The following is a 23,928-nucleotide window of genomic DNA, read 5'->3' on the forward strand; positions in this document are numbered from 1 at the left end:
GATTTCAGATTTTGCCCTGCTTAGACAACCTGTTACCCAAGCTACTTCACCACACATTCTCCTGCAGCATCTCCAGTTCACTGTCCTCTTCCTCATATCTCAGTTGAGGTTCACGATCAACTACAAAAAAATCCTCTCTGCATCCATCTCAGGACCTAGTTTTTCCTGGGCTGCATGCTAGACACGAAAAAAATGCAGGCCTGCATACCTCCAGAGAAGGTGCAGAGCTGTAAAAAAATACTTCCACAGCCTTGCCTCCCTCAGCCACTGTCCCAATGTTACTCCTAGCCAGACTGCATATGAAGAAAATCCAATAGTACCTAAAAACTGTTTGGTCTCCGCAATCTCACCATCTGGACACAGTTATTGCCCTTTTATTCTGTCTCAAATGGGAACTCTTTTATGGTGGAAGGATCAGATGAAACTCAATCTTGAACTCCTCCAGCCCCAGTTCAGGAAATACACACAGATGCCTTGGATGAGACATAGGGGGCCTGGACAGTCACCCAATGAGTACAGGACAGATAGCCTATCTTATTAAAGAAACTCATCAACAAGAAGAAAATGAGGGCTATCATCTAGGCTCTTCAGGTCTTTTCACGTCTCTGGAGACCAAGTACCCTATGAGTGTTTTAAAGCAACACAACAGTATTGTGGTACCTAAATAAGCAAGGAGAGACCAGATGTTACCAACTGTGCAGAAAGCTTGGGACTTTACCACCCAGAAAAACATGTTGCTAACAGTCACATGTCCCATCATAGGACAATGTGTTGGGATACTCTTTAAGCAGGTCCTTGGAGGAATGGCCCTTGAACAACCAGGGTTTCCATGATATTCTTCACCATTAGGGGACTCTTCAGACAGATCTGTTTGCTTCAAAGACCAAAAAACATCTTCCACTGTTTTGCACCAGAGACCCATGCCTCTCAGCTTAGAGGACAGATTCTTTCACTTTTTGGTGGATAGTGACATACCTTTATTCCTTCCCTCCACTACCTGTCATTACAAAAGTTCTTCTAAAGATGCAAAAAAAAAAGCAAAACTGTTGCTTGTCATTCTGTTTTGGCCAAGATAACATTGTCTCTCTCTTCTTTTTCTTTTAGCCAGGGGCAAATACTACAAACTACCACACCAAATGGGTTCTCATCATGCAACAGAAAGAATGGTTACTGCTTCACCCCCAACCTGTCATCTCTGAACCTAACTCTGTGGATGATAGGGTTCTAATTCCTTACAAGAACCATTTTCCCAAGGCCAAGAAACCAGAAGACCCACCACTTGAAAATCTTACATTGCCAAATGGAAGAGATTCTCCTGTTGATAGCAAAGGAATGGACAGGGCCTCAAACAGAGGTACCTTCTATTATGAAATATCTCTGTGAGCTCTTACATACAGGTCTGGCCTATTCTTCCATCAAATGTCACCTGCCAGCCATTTCGGTTTGCTTATCTTTCACCCTCCACTTATGTCCAGACCTGAGATTAAGTTATTCCTTAAAGGGGTCCTAGAAAGCCCATTACCCTACTTGAGACTTCAGATTTGTGCTGGGAAAGAATACCTTACCACTTTTTGAACCCATAACAAAATCAAACCTCTATTTGCACCATTCTACTTCTGGCCCTCACTTCAACCAGGAGAGTTTTAGTGCTTCAGGCACTCACAGTCATTCCTCCCTTTATTTGTCACAAAGACAGGGTGAACCCTCAGGGCTGATCCTTCATTCATACCTAAAGTAGCGAACAAGCTATCTGTCAATCAAGCCATAAACCTAGCTACCTTCTTTCCCTAGCCAGAGAATTGGCGGAAAGGATACTGCATTCTCTGGATATTCAAACAGGTAAGATTCTGTTTGAACAAAACAAAGCCCATTCAACAATCCTATCAACTGTTTGTTTCTTTCAAAAGACTCTAAACTGGGCCAACCAGTATCAAAGCAAACCATTGCAAGCTGGATGGCAACTGCTTGCCCTTTCGCCCTCGAGCTGACTTTACCAAAGCAATAGCAGCCTCTGGTGCTTTCTACAAAGGAAACAATGCCAGGTCCATATTGGAAGCTGCCAACTGGTTATCTCTACATGTTTTTACTAAACTCTACAGGACTGATTCCTTTTCATGGTTCAGAGCTGCCTTCATTAGGTCAGTCCTGTTTGGCATGTTGGACAGTTCTACTGCCTTTTAACCAACCACTCTTACTTTCCCTTTAGATCTGGGAATCACCCATGTGTTAGAAGTACTACAACAGTGATTTTGGTCAGGACATAGTACAGTTCTGTAAGAATTTACCATAACAGTAGATATCCTACTGATCCCTGTTGCAGTATTCCTTCCTACGCTCATTCCCCTCTACACTTACATTTTTCCTTACTCTGTCTTTCTCCTCTGGAAATACCCTAGAAGAGAGGGTGCTTTCTTACCACTTCATACTATACCCCTATTAGCTGACAGCTTTTTGTTTCATACGTCTTCAGTGCAATGGCTTGGAGATAGTCTGAGGAACTACGGTCACATGTCCATCTTTATACCCCTATGCTTACAAGATGGGGGTCACACGTCAGATGTAGAGTATTGGCAAGGTAAAGCTTTGGTACCCCGGATCGATGTACAGCGGTGATAACCCATGTGTTAGCAATACTGCAACAGTGATCAGTAGGACATCTACTGTTATGGTAGGTTTTTACTCATCTTTCTTTTTGCTCACTTTCTCAGCTAATATATTTCTTATTGTTTGAATTTATTAGGCAACTTATATTTGTTAAGGATAGAAGAAATGCTGAGCTAATAATTACGTATGTATGTAGATCATTACTGTGCATTTATGTCATTTGTTCTTATTCATGTGTATATACATATACCTCTATATATATATATATATATATATATATATATATATATATATATATATATAGGTTCCCTTTAAATCATTGAATGTTCAGAACATCGAAGTTCTGATCATCGAGACCAGAACATCGATGTTCAGAACATCGAAGGTTTAAAGTGGAAGTGCCAGGTAAGTGAGATTGTGGAATGTTGGGTGTGTATGCAGGGCAGCAAGGTGCCCTGCATGTTGTGTGTGTATGTGTGTGTGTGTGTGTGTGTGTGCCATCTGAGTGTTGGCATTGCAGATAGGGTATGGGAAATCTCCCATTTAGCGCTACCCCATATTGTGGAATGTTGGGTGTGTATGCAGGGCAGCAAGGTGCCCTGCATGTTGTGTGTGTGTGTGTGTGTGTGTGTGTGTGTGTGTGTGTGTGTGTGTGTGTGTGTGTGTGTGTGTGTGTGTGTGTGCCATCTGAGTGTTGGCATTGCAGGTAGGGTACGGGAAATCTCCCATTTAGCGCTACCGCATATAGACGGGAGATTTCCCTTACTCCACTGTAATGCAATCTCGGATTTGGAATATTAAAGTAGGGGGGTGTGTGGGGGGCACAGTCCCCCACATGGCGGGTGCAGGTGGGCGAAGCCCCCCTGCATAACATAGTGTTTGTGATTTATTTTTTTTTATGGTTAATTTTGAATTTTCAGTGTTCTGAACATCGATGTTCTGGTCTCGATGATCATAACGTCAGTGTTCTGAACATTTGATGATTCAAAGTGAATCCATGTGTGTGTGTGTGTATATGTATATATATATATATATATATATATATATATATATATATGTATGTATATATATATATATATATATATATATATATATATATATGGGTCTACTTCACTTCACTGAAATTCCATTTCACTGAGACCAAATCACCTAAAGTTCACAACACTGAGAACTTAATTTCACTGACAGCTTAGAATCCTACATTTCACAAGACTAAATGGGAAACCATAGACAAACAAACTCACAAAACTAAAGCCTAGCTCTTTCCACAACTTTAAAACTACTTATTTATCCTCTTAACAGAAACCAGACAGTATAAAACCAAACTTACCCCAACATGGAGGGTTGTGCCCCCCCATACCTCCCTAACTATATTTACTAACTGCAGTTTGCACTACAGTGGGGATAAGGGCATATACCCTTTACTTGCCTCATAGTGCTCTACACACTGCCACATCAATTTTATAGCTTACAATTCAGTGAAATGAGATTCAGTGAAATGAATTTTCAGCAATTTGAACTTTAGGTGATTTGGTCTCAGTGAAATGAATGTCGGTGAAATGGGATTTCGGTAAAGTAAAGTAGACCTATATATATCTATATCTATCTATCTATATATATATATATATATATATATATATATATATATATATATATATATATATATATATATGGGTCTGTGTTGCTTGATCTCACAATCGCGATCAAGCTACATCGAAACCCATTAAAGAGAAAGTGCACTAGATCATTTTTTCAAAAGCTGGTTCTCCGAACTGGAGAAAAACAAAACAAAAATGCTTTAAACAGTATTTTGCAGTTCTTGACCCCCTGCACCACCACCCCACCTACTTAAATATACTAACTCCGAGATTGCACTACAGTGGGGAAAAGGATATATTTCTTTATCACCACTGTAATGCGCTTCTGAGAACCGGCTTTTGCGAAAGTGCACTTTCGATTTAGTGCACTTTTGCTTAAATAGGTTTGATCTTCTGGTTGTCGAGAAAGTGAGTTTTCAACAATCAAAAGTAGACCCATATATAAATATTTATATATATATATATATTTTTTTTTTTTTTGCTATTTGTGCTGGAAAATGTTCTAGTAGTTATGACCAATTGATATACCTGCTTAACAAAGGAAACAAATAAAATAAGGCTGAGCAGAATATATATAATATATATATATATATATATATATATATATATATATATATATATATATATATATATGTATATAATGTGCTAGTGCGAGTCAATGAATTAGATTTTTCATGGTGTGAAAGTTATGATGAACTATACTGAGATGCTCTGAAAACAGCCAAATCAGTACTAGTAAAAATGAGGTTTGTTTACATTCTTTATTTTGATTATTCCTAGAAAATTTTAACACTCAGAAAAATGAGCTGACAAGGCAGGGGTTCATGGAACTAAATCTTATGGAAGCTGAGGAACAAGAAGGAGATCCAAGTGACCTCTGGGTTACTCTGACATCTATGGGTTACAATAAAGCACTGGAAATGGTTGAAGTATGTTCTCTTCTGTTTTCAAATATGACATGAGCCTCTTATCTAATTTATTAAGTCAAATTAATTTGAGAATGTTTTATATATTGAAAAAAAAAGCTTTTGGTTCTCAAACAAATGTTTAAGGTAATTAATGTACATCTTATACATGAAAAATTTTATTAACCTCTCTGATCAGTTTACTATATTTTTTGTGTCATTGTGATATGAGTGGGTTCTTTTTATAGAGAGGAGCTCTGTAGCAGCATTCATAATATTTGGGTGTCTACTTGCTGTCTTTAATTATGTTTTGTCCTGAATTCTTCAGCTGTCCAACATCTCCTTGTGAGCCAGCACCACTGTTGCTGTGTAATCTTATCCAAGTAGGTCATTGTCAGTGTTCTCTGAAATTATCATTGGTAGAGTGTTTCTTTATTTTTCTTGCATCTTCTAAATGTTTAGATGATTAGCTGTTCTCCATTTGTGATTAGTTTTTTTTGTTCGCTTCTGCACTAAAATTTCAAGTAAATAACAAGGTTAAAAATGCAACATCTTGAATTCTCCTTGTTGGGTCAAAATTTAGGATCATCCTGCCCATCAGTTAGAGCTTGGCACTTTTTGTTGGAGATTCCCTCTCTAAGAGGCCTGCATACCCAGTCTAGTGAATGTTACAGTGTCACATGTCAACTGCATAAGTGTACCTAGCCCTGAGTCTGACATTTCTGTTCTCCCACTCAGATAGTTTGGTTCATGATCCTAATTAAAGTCACTGAAATTTTCAGCATTCACTGCCTATAAGCAACTCTACAAAGTATTCCTGTGACTGTTAAATTGTTGTTGAAAAGATGCACCTGTAATGCTTATATCGCCCTTGGAGAGGAACATAGTATAGAGTACTGCCAAAAGTGCTTACTCAAAAGTTCATCTCTTCTACTCGCAGATTTTAGGAAAAAAACTTTTGGCCTATTTCCCTACCAGGATGATAGAGGGAAGGTTGAGAGCTGCTCTTCTGGAGATCATTGCTGGGGAGCGGAAGGTGGGGTGGAGTCTCACAGACAGTCCCATGTTCCACTCATTGCATCATCCCAAGGATCAGTAATCGGAGAGTATGCCACAGCATAGCCTTCCTGGAGGAAAAACCTCCACTGAAACTACTTTCTGGCCTTCCTGGGCATTGAGCTCATCCTAAATTAGTGATGACTTGAACTCTTGTACATATTTTACTTTGGTAATTGATGAGGGTTTTAGAGGAGATGCACCTATAGTTCCCACACTGAGGGGGTATAGTCTATGCTGTAGGTTCTTGATCAGTTGTCTAGACCTCAGTGGTGAGCAGTCTGGTCATAAGGGATGAAAGAATGGTGTGTACAGCAATTCAGTTTTGGTTCAGGGGCATTTACAGCTGAGGAATCCCCTCCCAGGTTCTCTTCCTCACCCAGTATGGTATGCTGACCCTGGCTGAGACTACCCTGCTTGGTTGTCTATACCAAGGTCCAAGGTTCAAGGTCTTTACATCAAACAAATTGTTGATATCTGTTGGAAACTTGAAGTTAGGGTGCAGGGCCACATCACTGGGAAAGATGACCTCATGGCAGTCACAGTTCTGCTGCAAGCATCACTCACTCTTTTATCATCTTTCTTTGAGAAGCAGTCTCCTAGACGTTGGGTTGCCTGACAGCCATCATGTATCCATTGCATGTTTTCCATTACTTTAACCCATGCACGAACTTACTGCTGGAGATATTGGTGAGCAGCAGACATCAAGTTACTTAGACACACATGAAGAGTCTAAGGACCCTGGAACCCATTGTCTCCAAGGCAAACAGAGAAATTAAATCATCTTCAACCTGCAGATTCCCCTTGTATCACTTCCTTCTTTAGAGAACCCTGAGGCATGAAGTACTTTGTGGATTGGTGTATGATCCCCATTACTTCTTCTAAAATGTCTAAAGTTATATCTTGAAAAAGAAAAGGAGCAGTTCTATGACTTAATAATGAAGGATGCTATTACTGCAGCCTAGAAGCATGCTTCTGTGATCTTCAAGAAGGCATGTTCCCTTATGCCCTTTACAAGCACCTAGCTGAAATGAATTTCTGACAGGCATCCCTGGAGCAATTCTTGCATGATCTGTTTGATCTATTATAGATCCTGGAGACCACAGCCACCATACCATTAGACAGTCAGTAAAAACCTCTGGCTAGCTGTGGCAAACGAGTGTACTTCCCTGCCTAGTTGAAGTTTATGGTCTTGAACTGCTCATTTAACCTGTCCAAATTCCAATCTTCTGTAGCAGACCAGGCCCTGAACAAGCTTGATGACCTCTCTGATTCTGAGATGAACTCAAAGGAGAGGTGTTGATGGCCCTTTCTTTGCTGCAAGGGTGGGCTTCCACATAAGCTGCTGCAGATTTAATTGTAACAATGACTGGGCTATGGCCACAGTCTAGGTGTGACAGAGGCTTCCCCTCCGTACAGAAGGAGATCAGAAACAACATTCTTGGTGCCTAGTTCAAGGATAAAGTTTTCTTTGGACAAGTCTGTTACAACCTAGTCAATGAACCTTTGAGGAGTAAACATGCTTGCACTGCTATTGAGGGAACTTTATGATCTCCCTACCCCTTTTTTCAAGCCTGTCAATCCCAAATGGATAAGAAGTTTTCTTGCAGGAAAAGAAAGACTCTAAAATAATAATTGCCTTTCTACTGACAGTCAGGCATTTGTTTCCTCCAGACTCATTCATTCCTCTAGACTCTTGGCATCTTAAAATACTTGGAAGTAGGTCAAAAGCCATGGATAGCTGTAATCCATCAGCATTTAGGAGATTTTTGGGAGAATGTTCTCAGAGCTCTCCATTGAAGAGACAGTGTGGTGTAATGCCGGCCATCCTGAACCATTGTGATTCCATGCTTTCATACTCATGTGATCCCAAGCTAGATTACTGGACAATGCTTGGTAGACTCACGCCTTCTTGAGTCTCTATTGCAGGTACTGATTTCTGGGCTGTTCCCCTTGATGCTTCTAAGATGAGATTCAGTCATCAAGGTCTGTTGGTTTCTGGACATCACATTGGAAGTCTACAGCCTAAAGCTTTTAGCTTTTCCCTCTAGTAGAAGCTCTACTAAGAGACCAGACCATCTCTGCTGAGCTGTTGAGGCAGGCCCAAACCACACTCCTAAAAAGGCTGTACATTACTTAAAACAGGCAAAAGAAATTGAATTCTGCATCTTCATAGTTTTGAAAGGGAAGGATGACTTTAGTGTCCCATTCTGGATCTCATCACCTTTAGTTAACACATGCTGTATGTCATATTCTATATGGTGTCCTTCCAGGAGATCATGCCTCTGCTGCCTCAGGGCACATGGTTAATATTGCTAGACATAACTCCTTTTGGTAACATCACTGTTTGAAGTCCCCCCTCCACTGGAGATCCCTTCAGATTGCTCTGGGCAGGCATTAATTCCAGTTCAAGTACAGTATTGATATATATTTTTTTTTTACCAGGCTGTTGATTGCTGTGGCCGAAGCTTTACAGGAAAAGGATCTCCATGTGTTGCTATTCTCCACCATGGACAGCTTGCTCCTGGTGGGCCCTTTGATGAGCTCCCTAGTAGTGTGCCTGAATTGAGTGCTACTGTGCCACCAGTCCCTTGCAGTGACAGCAAATTGGAAAAAGTTCTGTGTAATCCTATCTCAAGGGCATGCCTTTGTAGAGGAGGATCTGGATCCACTACAGAGCTAACCATTGTTGCCCATGGATTGGATCCAGGAAGTCATTTTGTCAACATGAGTGAATATGCATTGCAGGGTCCAAGTTCAAACCCTGCTGTAACTTCTGGGGTTGTTGGATACTGCAATCGTGATGTCATTTGCTCTACTTAGGATGTGAGTTTTGCAATGGATTATGAGGTTTATTGGTTTTAGAGCCACCTTATGCCCACCAATTCCTTTCTGATGTCAGATGCATGACGCAGGGCTGGATTTGTGGACATTTTCATGAGCCATCAGATGGGACTCCCAGTCTTGCATCTGAACCCATCACACATCCCGACAAAAAGTTTTTTTCCCTGGCAGGATTGGAAGCTTGTTTTAACTCATTCACTCTAATGGAGCTCAGGACGTTTGCACTGTAAATTCCAAATGGCGGAGCCTAAGCCTTTTGACAGAATCAAATTATGTTCTCACATTTCAAACAAATGTTCATATTGCTGGAACCATAGGGGTTATGAAAGAAGTGTAAATGGCAAACTGCTCAGCACAAACTATTTTTATAATGGTAATATTCTTTGGGTTCTAGGTCTTGAACCAAATTTTATAAGTCACGTTAAACACAGTAACTGTTACATTTGTAATATTTTCTAAACAATTTACAATATCTCCACAACCACTCAAGTTACACACATACTGGCAGCAGCATTATATTCATCTAGCTGAGTGCTTTCATATGAGTCTAATGACTTCTGTCTTACTTAGTTGTTGAGATATTTAGAAAAATGTGAAAAATTATATCTATAAAAATTAATATCATAAAAACAACAGTTAAAATCTTTTTACCTGCCCTAGACAGAGGTCAAATATTAATTTAGTTGAGTTTGCCATTGTGTAAGCTTTAAGATGAATTTTTTTAAAATCATGTACAAAGCATGATTTTGGAATTATTGATGCAAATATGAATACACAATGTTTGACATCTAGAGGCGTCACTAAAAGTTAACTGCAGATGTACCTGGAGGCATTACTCGGATGTAATGAGTTAACTGCTCCATAGTTTCAGGGATGGGATCCCCACCCTCCAAGGAGAGCAGACTCTGCATCATCCATTTATAGCTATGGAGAGTCTTTCTAACCCTTATAGCCTCAGAGGAAGCTGCAGTCAGGTTTCCTTCCTAATTCATTCTGCAGCTAATTCATCTTGTAGTATTTCAAACAAGTATAAAGGTTTAGTGTATTCCAACCATATGTCAAAAGGTGGAAAATGGCTGGCATTGGGCCATAAAAAGAGGGGCCTGATTGTATCAGCATTTCACATGCTAGGAAAGTAGTCATGCTGTCTGAACAACTCCTCTAGTCCTGTTCTGACGTTGTGGATTTTGAAGACATATCTAGATCGAATCTTTCTGAAGTTGGGTATTATGGAGATCATTTCGTTTGCTACCTTGGAGAATGAAGTTCTTCCCCTTTATGTTAGTGCAACAGAACATTACGCAGTTTGCAGTGGCAGTGGAGTTTCCTGTAATACTCCCATTCCTCCATTTCTACTGCTAGCATATCTCATAACAAAGTTTAGGGAAGAAAGAAAGAACAAAGCAGATGTTCATCATTATGATCACTGGTATAGTAGATTTATCTGTTTGGATTGTATCATGCAGAAATGCAACAGCTAGCCAGCTTCTAAAGCTTCAAGGGCACCTTCCGCACACATAAACCATTATTCAGCTTGAGCAGAGCTTTAGAAAAAAAATGTGATTGGGGTGTTTTGCCACAGAAGAGTGCTCCTCTTATGGAGTTCCATGTATTGATGGTCGGCTAACACTTTCAGTTCCTGGGCAGATACATTTCCTTCAGGTAAAAAAAAAAAAAAAAAAACTTCCACATTTTTAATTTGAGAGAAAGTGAACTTTTAATATTAAATTATACGTTTAAGCTAGGAAAAAGTGTTTTTATTTACTGTCACATGGCATTTACTAACTTTAAACAGAAATGTTATTTTTTTACTTTTGAAGAACACAGTTGTTAAAAATAATTTAAAACTATTATTTCCTTGGTAAAAGTTATTTTTACTTTTGGAGGCTGAGGTATGTCCTGTTCATTGTGTTTTTTTTTTAAAGGGAAAAGGAACTTTTTTAATACTTGCTTATTTTACCGATTACATCCTTTTCGGTTTAACCATGGAACAACCTACTGGTTCCTTAGTTCTTCCTTCTTCCAACCTCAGAAAAGAAGAAAATGTATAAACACCCTTTGCCACCACAGCAGGCTGCTAAAGTGCCTCAAACACAGATGGGTGACTCTGTTGTTGTCATTTCTGGTTCCTCAGACCATTCATCTTTTTCCTTGTCTTATTCTGGTGTAGTCTCTACAGCCACCATTAAGCAGGAGTTAGACACATCCTTTGCAGATATTGGAGTGCCCTTCATGGGCAAGGAGAACCACTCTTGTAGCCCTTGGAGAAGAAGCAGGGAATACCCCTCTGCCTAGCCAGACTGCTATGGCTGTCCCTAGGGAGGTTTTTCCTTGCAAAAGTGGATCTGTTTCTTCAGAAATACATGTAAAAAAATAAGCAAAAACTTAAGACATATTCAGGCTCTTGACCATTCCATTTTAGCTGTTTCTGTTATGAGAAAAAGGGATTTCTTCAGAAATATGCAGTGCTCATGCTCATCCATCAAATAACAAAAGCACTTTAAAACCTGGGTAGCTCACCTTATCCGTCTTGAAAAAAGGGCTTAGCACATAAAGGAACTACCTGATACCCTAATTATATTCTGTCAGTAGGCTCTTCAAGGAAATCAGGTCTCTCTCTATTCTTTGCTTTATATTTTCCCTGATGGAGAAGTAAGATTATTGTGAAAACCATGATGCTGAGAACACTTATATCATGGCATGCCCCACTACCTTTGTGTTTGATGTTGACTTGCGGGAAGCTCCTGGAGGTCATTTTTTCTAGTGTAGCAGAAAATTGTTGGTTACTATTTTCAGCTAGGAATAGAGCTCCCTCTTCCAAAATGCTTTTCCTTGTCGGTATTGACTTTGTTGTCCCTGACCAAAGAAGACTAGCATTGTCATGTGTTTTGCTGACACTGATGCTTCCATCTGTGCCATTACTTGACCATGTGATGCTTTTCTCAGCATTAACAACCTCACTGTTTGACAGTACCTTCATCAGCTTCAGTAACAGTTTCCACAGCCTTGGCATTGTTGGCAGTAGTATGAGTTCCCATCTTTTCCTTCATCCTCAAAGTGTTGATGTCTGCTACCACCTTTTTATCAGCCATGTCAGTCCTGGTACTTTTGAAAGTGAGGGTTGTCTTGAGGTGCACCAGGATGGTAGGACACAGACTCTGCAATGTTTTACATAATCTATTTTTGCTTATAAAAGGTGGTCCTCATCTTTTGAGATACTCCTCTTCTAGTGCACAAGAAGGCCAATGCAAGAAGACGCTCACTCAGCATCCTTCTCTGATGACCCCAATTCAAGGTTGCTCTGGATATGATAGTTTGTCTTTCCTGCATCAGATTTCATGGATGTTCTCCACTATAGAAGATAATATTGACAGTGTCACAACTAAATCAGCTTAAGTATCTTATGTTATGATGATTTGATTCCCAAAAAAGTAGACAAAGTATTACAGCCCCCCTAGGGACAGTAGTTTCCTTGTTTGTTTGTTTTTTTTTTTTTGGGGGGGGGCAGTAGGACAGTAGTTTTCAGCTTTTTCTGTGGGGGTGTTTAGTTCTCTGGGCCACATGGTGATTTTTTCTAGTGAAATATATGCCAAAGGGGTGGGAGGATATGGCATAATGGTTAAGCTGTTTACCTTACAAACACAAGGTGCAGGGTTTGATTCTCACATAGGGTAACTGGCTAGGCTTGAAATGGCCCACAAGGGTAGTTAGCCTAGTACTAATCTATGAACCTATGAAAATGATCCAAACTATCAACCAGTTACATGACTGCATGATCAAAATAAAAGTTAAACTCCCAATGTGTAGCTGCCTCCACCATGGTAAATCTTAATGCAGCAGAAGGTTCTTATAAAGCTGCAGCAGCCAGTTTCACTGCTTGCCAGGGTATCTGGCTCAAAATAACTGACTTTACCAAAGACTTAAAATTGGCTTTTATGAATTTTTTCCATGTCGGGGTTTTGAGAAGCTTAGCCCTGAGGTTAAGGAGCATACAGAGAAGATGCATCAGGAAGGTAAAACTGTAACATCAGTTGGTGTTACATTTTCCAGTCGTCTGAGAGCCTTTTTCAGAAAAAGAGCCCACAACACTGATGTGTTTTTTGGTGTGCCAGCAGCACAGTAAGCAGAACTCTAGACAGGGCTTAAACAACCAGGGCAGTTTTCAGAGACGTGACTGACATGGTGAGGGTTCTTGGCAATCTTCAGGTAGTCATAGTTCTCCATCACGAGGGTCACAACATCCCTGAGACCTTGCTTGTCTACTCCTTTATGAAGGAAGTTGGGGGAATCACTTATGGATGGGTAGATGAGGACAGTAATGCCCATTACAAGATTTCCTTTCTATCAGCCTCATTTTATGTGACAGTCTATCCCTTTTACATATGCAACCTGTGCAGAAAATGACAAAGTGTGGCAAGTGTTCACAGTGCAAGTCTATTTTGGAATGTAATCAGGTGCACTTGGGTTCCAAGTATATTATAGTCTCTGGCCGCTTTTCTTGCCAAACAACAGGAGTGGTTTATGCTGCAAAATGCAGCTCTTGTCCTGCATATTATGTGGGAAAGACTGAGCGAAAATTTAAACAATGGGTGTATGAACACATTTATGATATGCATACACATAAAAAGACCAGTGCTTTAGTTAAACACTTAAAGGAATTCCCAAGCCATAGTTTTAAATTTTTCATACTGGAACAGTTGCAAAAAAAACTCCAGGGGGGAACCATGGGGTATTTTTTTAGAACATAGAGAGTTGTGGTGGATTTTACACTTGAATGCATCTGCTTATCCAAGGTTAAATGATGTAGTGTCTAATTCTTGTGAGTTAAAATTAAAAACTTTTGATAGATAGTTATATATAAATATTTGTATAAATGTTTTTTTTTTAAAATGTATTGTTAAAAGTATTTCATTTTAATATGTTGTTGTTTTATAATGCTATGTCTTTAAGACTCAAGTGGCTGGTTTGGGCTATAAAAGAGTTTGTCACATGATTTTTGAATGTCTGAAGAAGGCTGGTATTTTCTAGCTGAAAGTACATAATGGAATATGGTTTTAAAAGGTGTGTTTTAAAATAGTGTGTTTCTTGCAAATTCTGCCTTCTGAATTATTACTATTTTCTCAGTTTTTGGTGCTTGTTTGTTGACAGTAATACCCATTACAAGATTTCCTTTCTATCAGCCTCATTACCTTTTTTCTTCATACATCCCATCTCAAAAAGTATTAAAAGTAGAGGTCTGTAACATCTTTCTCAAAAATAGCCATCCAGCTAGTTCCCACTAGACCGGAAAGGGTCTGAATACAGCTCCAGTTTCTTTCTCATGCTCACAAAAGCAGAAGACCTTCAGTCCATCTTAGACTTAAAAGGCTATAAATGTATTAATTCTTAAAGACACCTTTCACATGGTTTCAGTACATTCAAGCTTTCCTTCTGTTGAAGAAGGAGATTGCATGTGCTGGTTTGACCTCCAGGATATCTACCTCAGCATAAAAAACTGAGTAGCAATGTAGGATGTATTTGTATTCAATGTAAGTGGAGTGAGTGCAAGTTCTAGATTCTTTCATTTGGTCTGACCTCAGCACCGACCCCAGGGTATTAGCCAAATACTTATCTGTTGTTTTCACGTATTTGAGTGTACAGAGAGACAAAGTATTCCCTTGTAATTTGCTCCCTGTTGCCCCTTCCATAACATAAGTAGTCTCAGTGATTTAATCCTTGATTGTATTTTTTTAGCCTCTGTGGATAACCTTCAACTAACTGCTGCCCTCACAGTGCCTGACTTTCATGGGTATAGCCTGGACACCTACTTATGCAAAGCAAGAATTCCAATAGATGGAGCTCAAACATGTCAGTCATAAGCTTCTAAATTTTCCATGGTAACTGCTTCTTATTGTCCTAGGGTGCTGTCCATTCCCATAGTCTCTTATGCAAAATTTTATGTTAGAGTTCTTCATTGGACCCTTGGATCCAATAGAGCACCAAATCTACATAATCTAATGTCCTTTTCATTCTTCCTCAATGAATGGGTTACGTATCCAATCCTCGGATCCGACTCGGCCGCATTCTTCAGACTTTGGATCCAACTCTTGAGCTCCTCCCTCTACCCATAATGCCCTAGTTCATCCTCAATACACCCGATCTTGTTGGCTGTCATGAACTCAGAAGTAGGGTCCTTCTCTAGCAGCATTTTTTTCAAGTTTTTCATAAATTAAAAAAGTTTAACTCTGTTGTCTAGATTGTCCTTTGGTCTCATCTTTGTTATCCTCCCTGGATACTGGCTCCATCTCCAGATCTTCTCTCACATCCCTTAGGGATGAGTCATCCCAATATCCATGGCCTCAAACTAACTGCATGGTTTCTCCAGTTCCAGTAATCACCAGAAAGCTTAGGCTTTCTTCCCCAGTATGTTCCATTTTATTATCTTCTCATAAAGACTCCACCAAAAAGGTGTACAAGAGCAAATGGAAAAGATTTTCCCTTTGGGCATTAAGAAACAAAGTACTGCACCTGTCTCTGCTGTTCTTGATTTTCTGGCTGCTGTTTTCAAAGAAGGAGCTATTTTTTCTGCAACTAAACTGCAGTTGGCAGCCATATCAAATTTTCACATAGGAGATAAAAATTATTGTTTGGCTTCTTCCACGTTATGTAAATCTTTCTTTAAAGGCACTTTCCTCCTTAGACACCCAGTAAAAGATCCTTCACCTCCTTGGTATTTGACTGTAGTACTACAAGGTCTGACTCAGAAAGCCTTTGAACCTTCAGAAAAAAAATTATTTAAAATACCTATCATGGAAAACAGCCTTCTATTACTTCTGCAAAAATAATTTCTGAACTCCAGGCTCTGTCATCAAAAACTCTGTAGATAATTTTCCATAAAGACAGGATAACTTTATGGACAAAACCTTCCTTTTTACCTTAGGTAGCTTTTAAATCTAACATTAACCAATCCATTCATGATCTTTCCAGATTTTTCAAACAAATGAGAATGCATAGTACATCTCCTGGATGTGCACAGACACTTACATTCTTATCTACACAGAACTAAAGAAATCAGAAAAATCAGAGCAGCTGTTTGTATCCTTGTCAACAAATTTACTGGGTTATTGAATATCTAAAGTTACATTGGCTAAATGGATAACTAATAGAATTTCTTGGATCTTTTCCCAATAAGGCATTTTTCTACCAAGACCACCTAAAGCCAGCTGAAGGATTTTATCAGGGACCGAAAGACAGCAAGAGTCAAGGAGGGATAAGCTGAGTCTTCCAATTGAACAAGGCAGTTTGGGATTACACGATTTGAAGGGGTATTTCAGAGCTACACATTTAAGGCTCCTATACATCACCAGCAGAAGCCTATAACTCAAAGTGGAAAATTATGATGATGAAACGGGGGGGAGGAACTCAAAAAACTAGGAGAGACTGGGATTTTGGATGCAGGTCCATAAGGAGAATAACAATAACCATGCAGAATATTATATTAATAAAGTAGTGGAAAGTGTTCTACGAACTAAGTCATCAAGGGAATGGAGAAAGGAGATTCTGCCAATAGGGATGACTGCAATTAGAAATACAGACAATAGGCAAGAGGGGGCTGGAATTTTTGGAGGAAACTTGTCAAAGAACCAAGGTATTTGGAGCAAAAGGTTAGAGAGGAAAATAGAATGGGAAGAGGCCAGGAATTTATTTGTCCTGCAGGGTAGAGATTGCCTTCCCTATCAAAGATTGATATCAGAGTATAGGTAAAGAGAAAGAAATAGGGAGATCCTAAGCAAAGCTTGTCTACTCCTTTATGAAGGAAGTTGGGGGGAATCACTTATGGATGGGTAGATAAGGACAGTAATGCCCATTACAAGATTTCCTTTCTATCAGCCTCATTTTATGTGACAGTCTATCCCTTTTACATATGCAACCTGTGCAGAAAATGACAAAGTGTGGCATGTGTTCGCAGTGCAAGTTTATTTTGGAATGTAATCAGGTGCACTTGGGTTCCAAGTGTATTATAGTCTCTGGCCGCTTTTCTTGCCAAACAACAGGAGTGGTTTATGCTGAAAAATGCAGCTGTTGTCCGGCATATTATGTGGGAAAGACTGAGCGAAAATTTAAACAGTGGGTGTATGAACACATTTATGATATGCATACACATAAAAAGACCAGTGCTTTAGTTAAACACTTAAAGGAATTTCCAAGCCATAGTTTTAAATTTGTCATACTGGAAAAAAACTTGCAAAAAAACCCCAAGCACAGGAGCTGTTTCCCCTTAGCAAGGTACTTTGCAATTATAGGCTGTTTAGTGTCTACGATTAATTTCTCCTTATTAACAAGGAGAGTTGAGTGCTTGTATCAGTTTCAGGCTTCCTAGTGCTTTCCAGCAGGTATTAGTGCAAGTGCTAGTCACAGGGATGCTTAAAGGTAAGATGAAAAAAATGGTTTATCCTAAACACTGCAGTGTGCACTAGAGAAGTTAGATGTGAAAGTAGATAACTTAAGATGTTAAGTTGTCAATCTCGCCTTCATTCTTGCTGGATGGGTTCGAAGCCGATCCTCGGCTCCGACTCGGCAATACTAAAAGCTCGAGAGCTAATTCCACCGGCTCGAGGCTCCCCTATATCCCACAATGCTAGGCAGTAACTACCCAGATCTCGTTTGCCGCTATAGCTGACGAGGTGCTCTTCTACCGGCTCAGGCAGGTTGGTTTAACTTTTACCTTTTTGGTACTTATAAAACTAGTTTTTTGTGAGTATATATAGCCCCTTTTAGTTTAATTTAGATATTAGATCTCTCGACCCTCTTCTTTGTCGAGTATATTTATTTCCCCCTTCTCCCCTTATCTTTAGGCCTTCGGCCCCTTCCCTTCCCCCAGTCCTTTAGTGACTAAATTTAGTCTTCCCTTTTTTTTGTACAATAAGGGCTTTTGTGTGTGTGTGTGTGTGTTTGTGGCCTTTAGCCTTTTCTTATTAGTTAAATAACTTTTTTATTCAGGGTGTGTCTGTGTGTTTTTGTTGTTGTCAGGCATTACCTTCGATGTCTAAAGAAAAGGTCTCAGGCTTCAAGAAGTGTGACTCGTGCTGTCAGAAAATGTCTCTGACAGACGGTCACACTTCTTGTGTGTATTGCCTGGGGCCTGTGCACCTGCAGGACTCGTGTGCTGTCTGCCATGGTTTCAGCCCTCGAGTCCTGCAGGAGCGCAAAAACAAACTCATTTTAAGGGGTTTGTTAAAGCCTGAAGGCCCCCTGACTCAGTCCAGTTCAGGAAAACCTTCTAAGGCTTCTAAACAGTCGACTCCTGCTCCTGAGTCGACTGTAGAAATGTCGAAGCAGGTTCCGACATCGGCTCCGGCCGGAGCCGATGTTATTGGGCCTAAAACTATTACCTCGGCTCCGGCTGGAGCCGAGGCTGTTAAGGCTTCATCGGCTCCGATACTATCGGAGCCACATTCTAAAAAGAGATCAAGATCCCCTTCCATAGGATCTACCTTTACTATTACTTCGGCTCCGGCTGGAGCCAAAGCTAGCAAGTCTCCATCGGCTCCGATACCATTATCGGAGCCATCTTACAGGAAGAGATCCAGGTCCCCCTCAATCGGTTCCGTACACTTGGCACCAGGATCTCCTCTCCTTTCGGAGCGGAGCCACAAATCACGTTCCTCTCGGTCTTCCAGGTTGTCAGACCATGACTTGCAGAGGGTGGTGAGTAGACTTCTTAAGTCCGAGGCACTGGCCCAAATGCTCCATAGCCTGACTCATCAGTCGTTGGCTATTCCCGTCCCTCATTATATTCCTCCTCCGACTCCTTTGAGTTCGGAGCCAAGGCTTGTTGGACCCATCACTGTTGGTGCGACGCATCCGATACCATCGTTTTCGGCTCCGTCGTCCGCTCCGATCTCCTCTTTGGAGGGATCTCGGCGCCGAAACTTCAAACCACCGCAGTACTGCCCAGATCAGCTTTCTTGGGACCTTGTCATATGCTTTCTCCAAGTCTAGGAATGCCCAGTTGGACTCTCTCCTCATCTCTAGCTTCTTCTCAAGTATCTGTCTCAATGCAAACATTGGGTCAATTGTGCTGCATCCTGATCTGAATCCAAACTGCTCATCTCCCATCTTACATTCTACTACTCCGTGTATCTGTTTATCAATCAAACTCTCCAGAACTTTCATGCAATGTGATAGGAGTTTGATGCCTCTTACTGTCCACGGTTGTGGATGTCCCCTTTGATGTTAAGTTGTCTATCTCGCCTTCATTCTTGCTGGTTGGGTTTGGAGCCAACCCTCGGCTCCGACTCGGCCATTTTCAAAAGCTTGAGAGCTGCTTACTGGCTTGAGGCTCCCCTATATCCCATGATGCGTGGCGCTAGATACTCAGATCTCGTTTGCCGCTTCTGCTACGAGGTTGCGTTTACTGGCTCAGGTCATATTTTTTCACTTTATTGATGTATATTTAGAACTTTTTGCATATTATTAGTTAGAATACTTAGTGTTCATACATAGTTGTAGTATTTGTTGGTATTTAATCCCCCCCTTGAAAACTCATTTTCTTCTTAGAGAGTTTTCCCCTCCCTCCCCCACTCCCATTTTCCTTTTTAAGGTAAGCCGTTTTAGTTAGAGGCTTATCCTTGTTTTCTTGTTTAAGGTAGTAAAATTTTTTCATTAGAAATTGTGGTAGTTGGTAGGTCCGTTTAGCCTTTCTTCTATTATTAGAGTGTGTGTGTGCTGTTAGGGTGTGGTAACTTGTGTGGACTGTGTGTGTTTTTTTTCTAGTTACCTACTTCCTTTTGTACTCTTTCCTTGTATTTTGATTTTTCCTTTACAGGATTGTCTAAAGACACGAACGTGCCTGGATTCAAGAAGTGTGACTCATGCTATCAGAAAATGTCACTGACAGATGGTCACACTTCTTGTGTCTATTGCTTGGGCGCCCTACACCTGCAGGACTCTTGTTCGGTGTGTCACGCCTTTAGTCCAAGAGTCCTGCAGGAGCGTAGGAATAAGCTTATCCTTAGGGGTTTGCTTAAACCTGAAGGATCACCGGCCAAGGCTCAGTCAGTGAAACCTTCCAAGCCATCGAAGCCACCGGCTCCCAGTTTGGAGCCGTCGTCGGGTGTGGCGTCTGCTTCAACTTTGGTTCTGGCTGGAACCGAAGTACCTATCTCCAAGCCAACTTCGGCTCCGACTGGAGCTGAAGTACCTATCTCTCAGTCAGCCCCGACTCTTCTGTCGGAACCGTCAGGGAGTCAAAAATGCTCTAGATCACCATTCTTAGAGTCGATACACTCGGCTCCGGGGTCGCCCTTGTTGCAATCAGAGCGAAGTCACTGATCCCACTCTTCTCGGTCATCTAGACAATCTGACCATGATTTGGAGAGAGTGGTGAGCAGGCTTTTAAAATCACAGGCCCTGGCTAAAATGCTATCCAGCCCCCCTCATCAGGGTTCAGCTCTACCTGTCTCTGCAGTAGTTCCTCCTTCGACTCATCCCTTGAGCTCGGAGCCGGAGCATGCTGAGGCTGGGATTGTGGGACGTCGGCACCGATACCTTCCCTTTCGGTTCCATTGTCAGCTCTGATCTCTTCCATGGTGCCGTCCATGGAGGGATCTGGGTGCTGGGACTCCCTCGTCGGCTCCGAGGGGGCGAGGGGCATCGGACCCTTGTCCGACCCGTTCTCCATCTCAGAGCTTCGGCGCAGGTGAGTTCGGCTCCTACATTGGCTTCGGAGCAGTCTCTCTCTGTGTCGGGAAGGATTCCAGTCTCTTTGGAGCCGGAGCCTTCTCCGATATCAGAAAGAGGCACCTTCGAGGTCATGAGGAGTGTGCTAGCATCTGAGTCAGCCTCACGGTCAGCCTCATCGGCTCCTCCCCCCATGGTGCCTGCTCCTACCTCTGCTCCTTCTCCAGACCCCAAGCATGGGGAACAAGCGCTCCAGGGCACCCCATTGTGTGTATCTTCCTCTTCCGAGGCCTCCCCCATTCATTCAGAGGAGCCCCCTCAAAAGAGGAAATGCAAGAAGAAGCATGTTGACTCCCCTGAGTCTGTCACTTCAGATACCGACTTGGAGGAGTCGGAAGGGTCCCCGAGATCCCCCTCTGAGGACGTCTCCTTCGCAGACATCCTTGAGATTCTTAGGCAGAGGGGGAAGTGGACTACCCTTAACCCTTCCGAGGAAGAGTCGGTATTCCTGGACGCGTTTGGTTCCCGACCCTCCACCTCCCGGGTGTCTCCGCCTTTCGATCTACTGATGTCTGTGGTGGCTCGAAAGACGTGGTCAGCTCCAGACACAATGGAACCAACTCCCCACAGGCCCACAAAATTTATTGCTGCCCCACAAGACAAGCAATTTCTGACCAAGGGTGTTCCCGTTGATGCCATGGTGGTAGCAGCGGCCACAAAAAAGGAGTTGGCTGAAACTTCTTCATCTGTCCATCCCCCTAATAAGGAATCTAGGATGATGGACAGATATGGGAAGCAGATGTTTTCCTCTGTGACCTTCTTCATGAGGTCACTGAACTACTTGTGCCACTTTACCCGCCTTCAAAGGGATCTCCTCAAAGAGCTAGGAGATACCCTTCAAGATCCATCAGCTGTGGGGGCCCAGGCTAAGGTTGCCTCCCAGCTGGCGACTCTTAATTCGGTAGTAAGCTCCTCCATGCAGCTCATCTCTTATGCAGCCGATGGTGTGAGTAGAGCCGCAGGCACAGGCGTGGCCTTGAGGAGGCACGCTTGGATGCGGTTATGTAACTTTGCGGAACCCTTCAGGGCGTCTTTTACCAACATCCCCTTTGATGGTTCTGCTCTTTTTGGACCATAGGTGAAGGATACCCTTACCAGGTGTGAGCAGGAAGGCAAGACTCTCTCTGCTGTCGGAGTCTGTTTTTTCACTCCTTCAAGACCGTATCCCAAGGGTCAGAAGAGTGGGAAGATGTGGTTCCGGAAACCCCAGGGATCCATGCCTGACACACGTGGAGAGTTCCCCTCCAGGGGCAGAGGAGGGAAAAATAATAAACGCCACCCTCAGGGCATAGGGGGTCCGCAAAATCAGGGCCAAAGAGAATCTTTCTCTGACAAGCCCTTCCAGCATCCCTGAGGTGCTGCCCGGCTGTCCACCTTCGGTGGGAGTCGGGAGAAGATTATCTCTGTACCCAAAAGCCTGGCAAAGTATAACACAAGACTAATGGGTACTGTCTATCATATCTGAAGGCTACAAAATCCCCTTCCTTTGCACTCCCTACATTGCCAACAAATCCCTTCCAGATGTTCCAAAATTCTAAGGGATCAAGCAGTTCATGAAATTTCAAAACTTCTAAGAAAAAGAGCCGTCCAGTCAGTCCCAGCAAACCAGCAAGGATCCGGAATTTACTCAAGGTTCTTTTTAGTATCAAAAAAGACAGGGGACTGGAGACCCATTCTGGATCTCAGCAGACTAAACAGGTCTGTTCAAAGAACGAAGTTCCGGATGGTCATGCTACAGTCCATTTTACCCTTTCTGGGTCAGGACAATTGGATGTGCTCCATAGATCTTCAGGACGCGTACTACCATATCAAAATGGACAGACGCTCCAGAAGATTCCTCCCCTTCCGGCTGGGAGCCAGTCATTATCAGTTCAGAGCTCTGTCCTTTGGTCTCACCACAGCCCCCAGGGTGTTCACCAAATGTTTGTCAGTAGCTACCGCTCACCTGAGATGGCAAGGATTCCAGGTGTTTCCATATTTAGATGACTGGCTCCTTACTGCAACCACCAGGCATCACCTGCTGCGAGCCAGAGACTACACCATCCAAACTTGCTCCAAACTAGGCATCACAATAAATTTCGAAAAGTCTGCATTGTCGCCTTGTCAATCTATCACCTTTACAGGCGCAAACTTAAATACAAAGGACATGTCAGCGAGACTTCCAGTAGACAGAGTGTTAGACATCCGACGACATGTGCAGGTCTTATTAGGATGCAAAAAAATCAGGCCACATTCGTCCTAAGAACATTGGGTCTCATGGCAGCGGCTATCATACTAGTCCCCCTTGCACGTTTTCACATGAGGATTCTTCAGTGGATGCTGTTCACACAATGGTCCTTCCAGCAACTCCCAGTGTCTCACATGATAATGATCACACAGTCATGCAAAAACCAACTTGTTTGGTGGATGGTTTCCCCATCATTACACCAGGGCAGACCATTTGCTCTTCCTCCTCCAGTAGCTACAGTGACCACGGATGCCTCCCTGATCGGGAGGGGGGGCATTTTCAGGGCAGAACAGTCCAAGGCACCTGGCAGCCTCACGAGTACCATCTGCATATCAACGTCTTGGGGATGAGGGCTGTGCTTTTAGCGTTGCAAGCTCTTCAGAACTCTCTTCCCACCGGGACCATTGCAATTCAAACAGACAATATGTCAGTAGTATGGTACATCAACAAGCAGGGTGGAACCAAGTCCTACCCCTTATGTCGGGAAGCACTCAGACTTTGGCAGTGGGTGATCTCTTCCCAACGCTTTCTGATAGCAGTGCACATCCCTGGGAAGTCAAACGTTATAGCAGACAGGCTGAGCAGAGCAATTCTCATGCCTCATGAGTGGTCTCTCAATCAGACTGTGGCGGACAAAATCTTCCGCAAATGGGGTCAGCCTTGCTGCAACCTTTTTGCCACCCCCTTCAACAGCAAGTGCGACAATTTCTTCTCTCTCCTCCCTCTTCCCGGACACTTCCCCAGAGATGCTCTAGTTCACGATTGGCCTCAGGGACTTCTTTGTGCATTCCCTCCGTTTCCCCTGATTCCCAAACTAATTCAGAAAGCTACCACATTGGGATGCAAGATAATCCTCATTGCCCCTTACTGGCCTCGACAAATTTGGTTCCTGTTCCTGCATCATCACCTTCTGGACCAGCCCTGGACTCACTTCCAGACCTCCTGATCCATCAATCGGGTGGGCTGCACCAAT

The 23,928-nt window shown here is 42.2% G+C and overlaps 1 protein-coding gene across 1 annotated transcript in view; it reads left to right on the top strand.

Annotated features, from left to right (window-relative positions):
* Positions 1 to 23,928, top strand: part of EFCAB7 (EF-hand calcium binding domain 7) — a 1,599,470-nt gene that overhangs the window by 947,129 nt on the left and 628,413 nt on the right. The window contains exon 11 of the mRNA XM_044085554.1: positions 4,983 to 5,131. Coding sequence (XP_043941489.1) covers positions 4,983 to 5,131 — 149 coding nt within the window. The remainder of the gene's footprint in view (positions 1 to 4,982; positions 5,132 to 23,928) is intronic.

This window comes from Protopterus annectens, chromosome 10.part0, assembly GCF_019279795.1.
Source record: "Protopterus annectens isolate FY-2018-M chromosome 10.part0, PAN1.0, whole genome shotgun sequence".
NCBI lineage: Eukaryota > Metazoa > Chordata > Ceratodontiformes > Protopteridae > Protopterus > Protopterus annectens.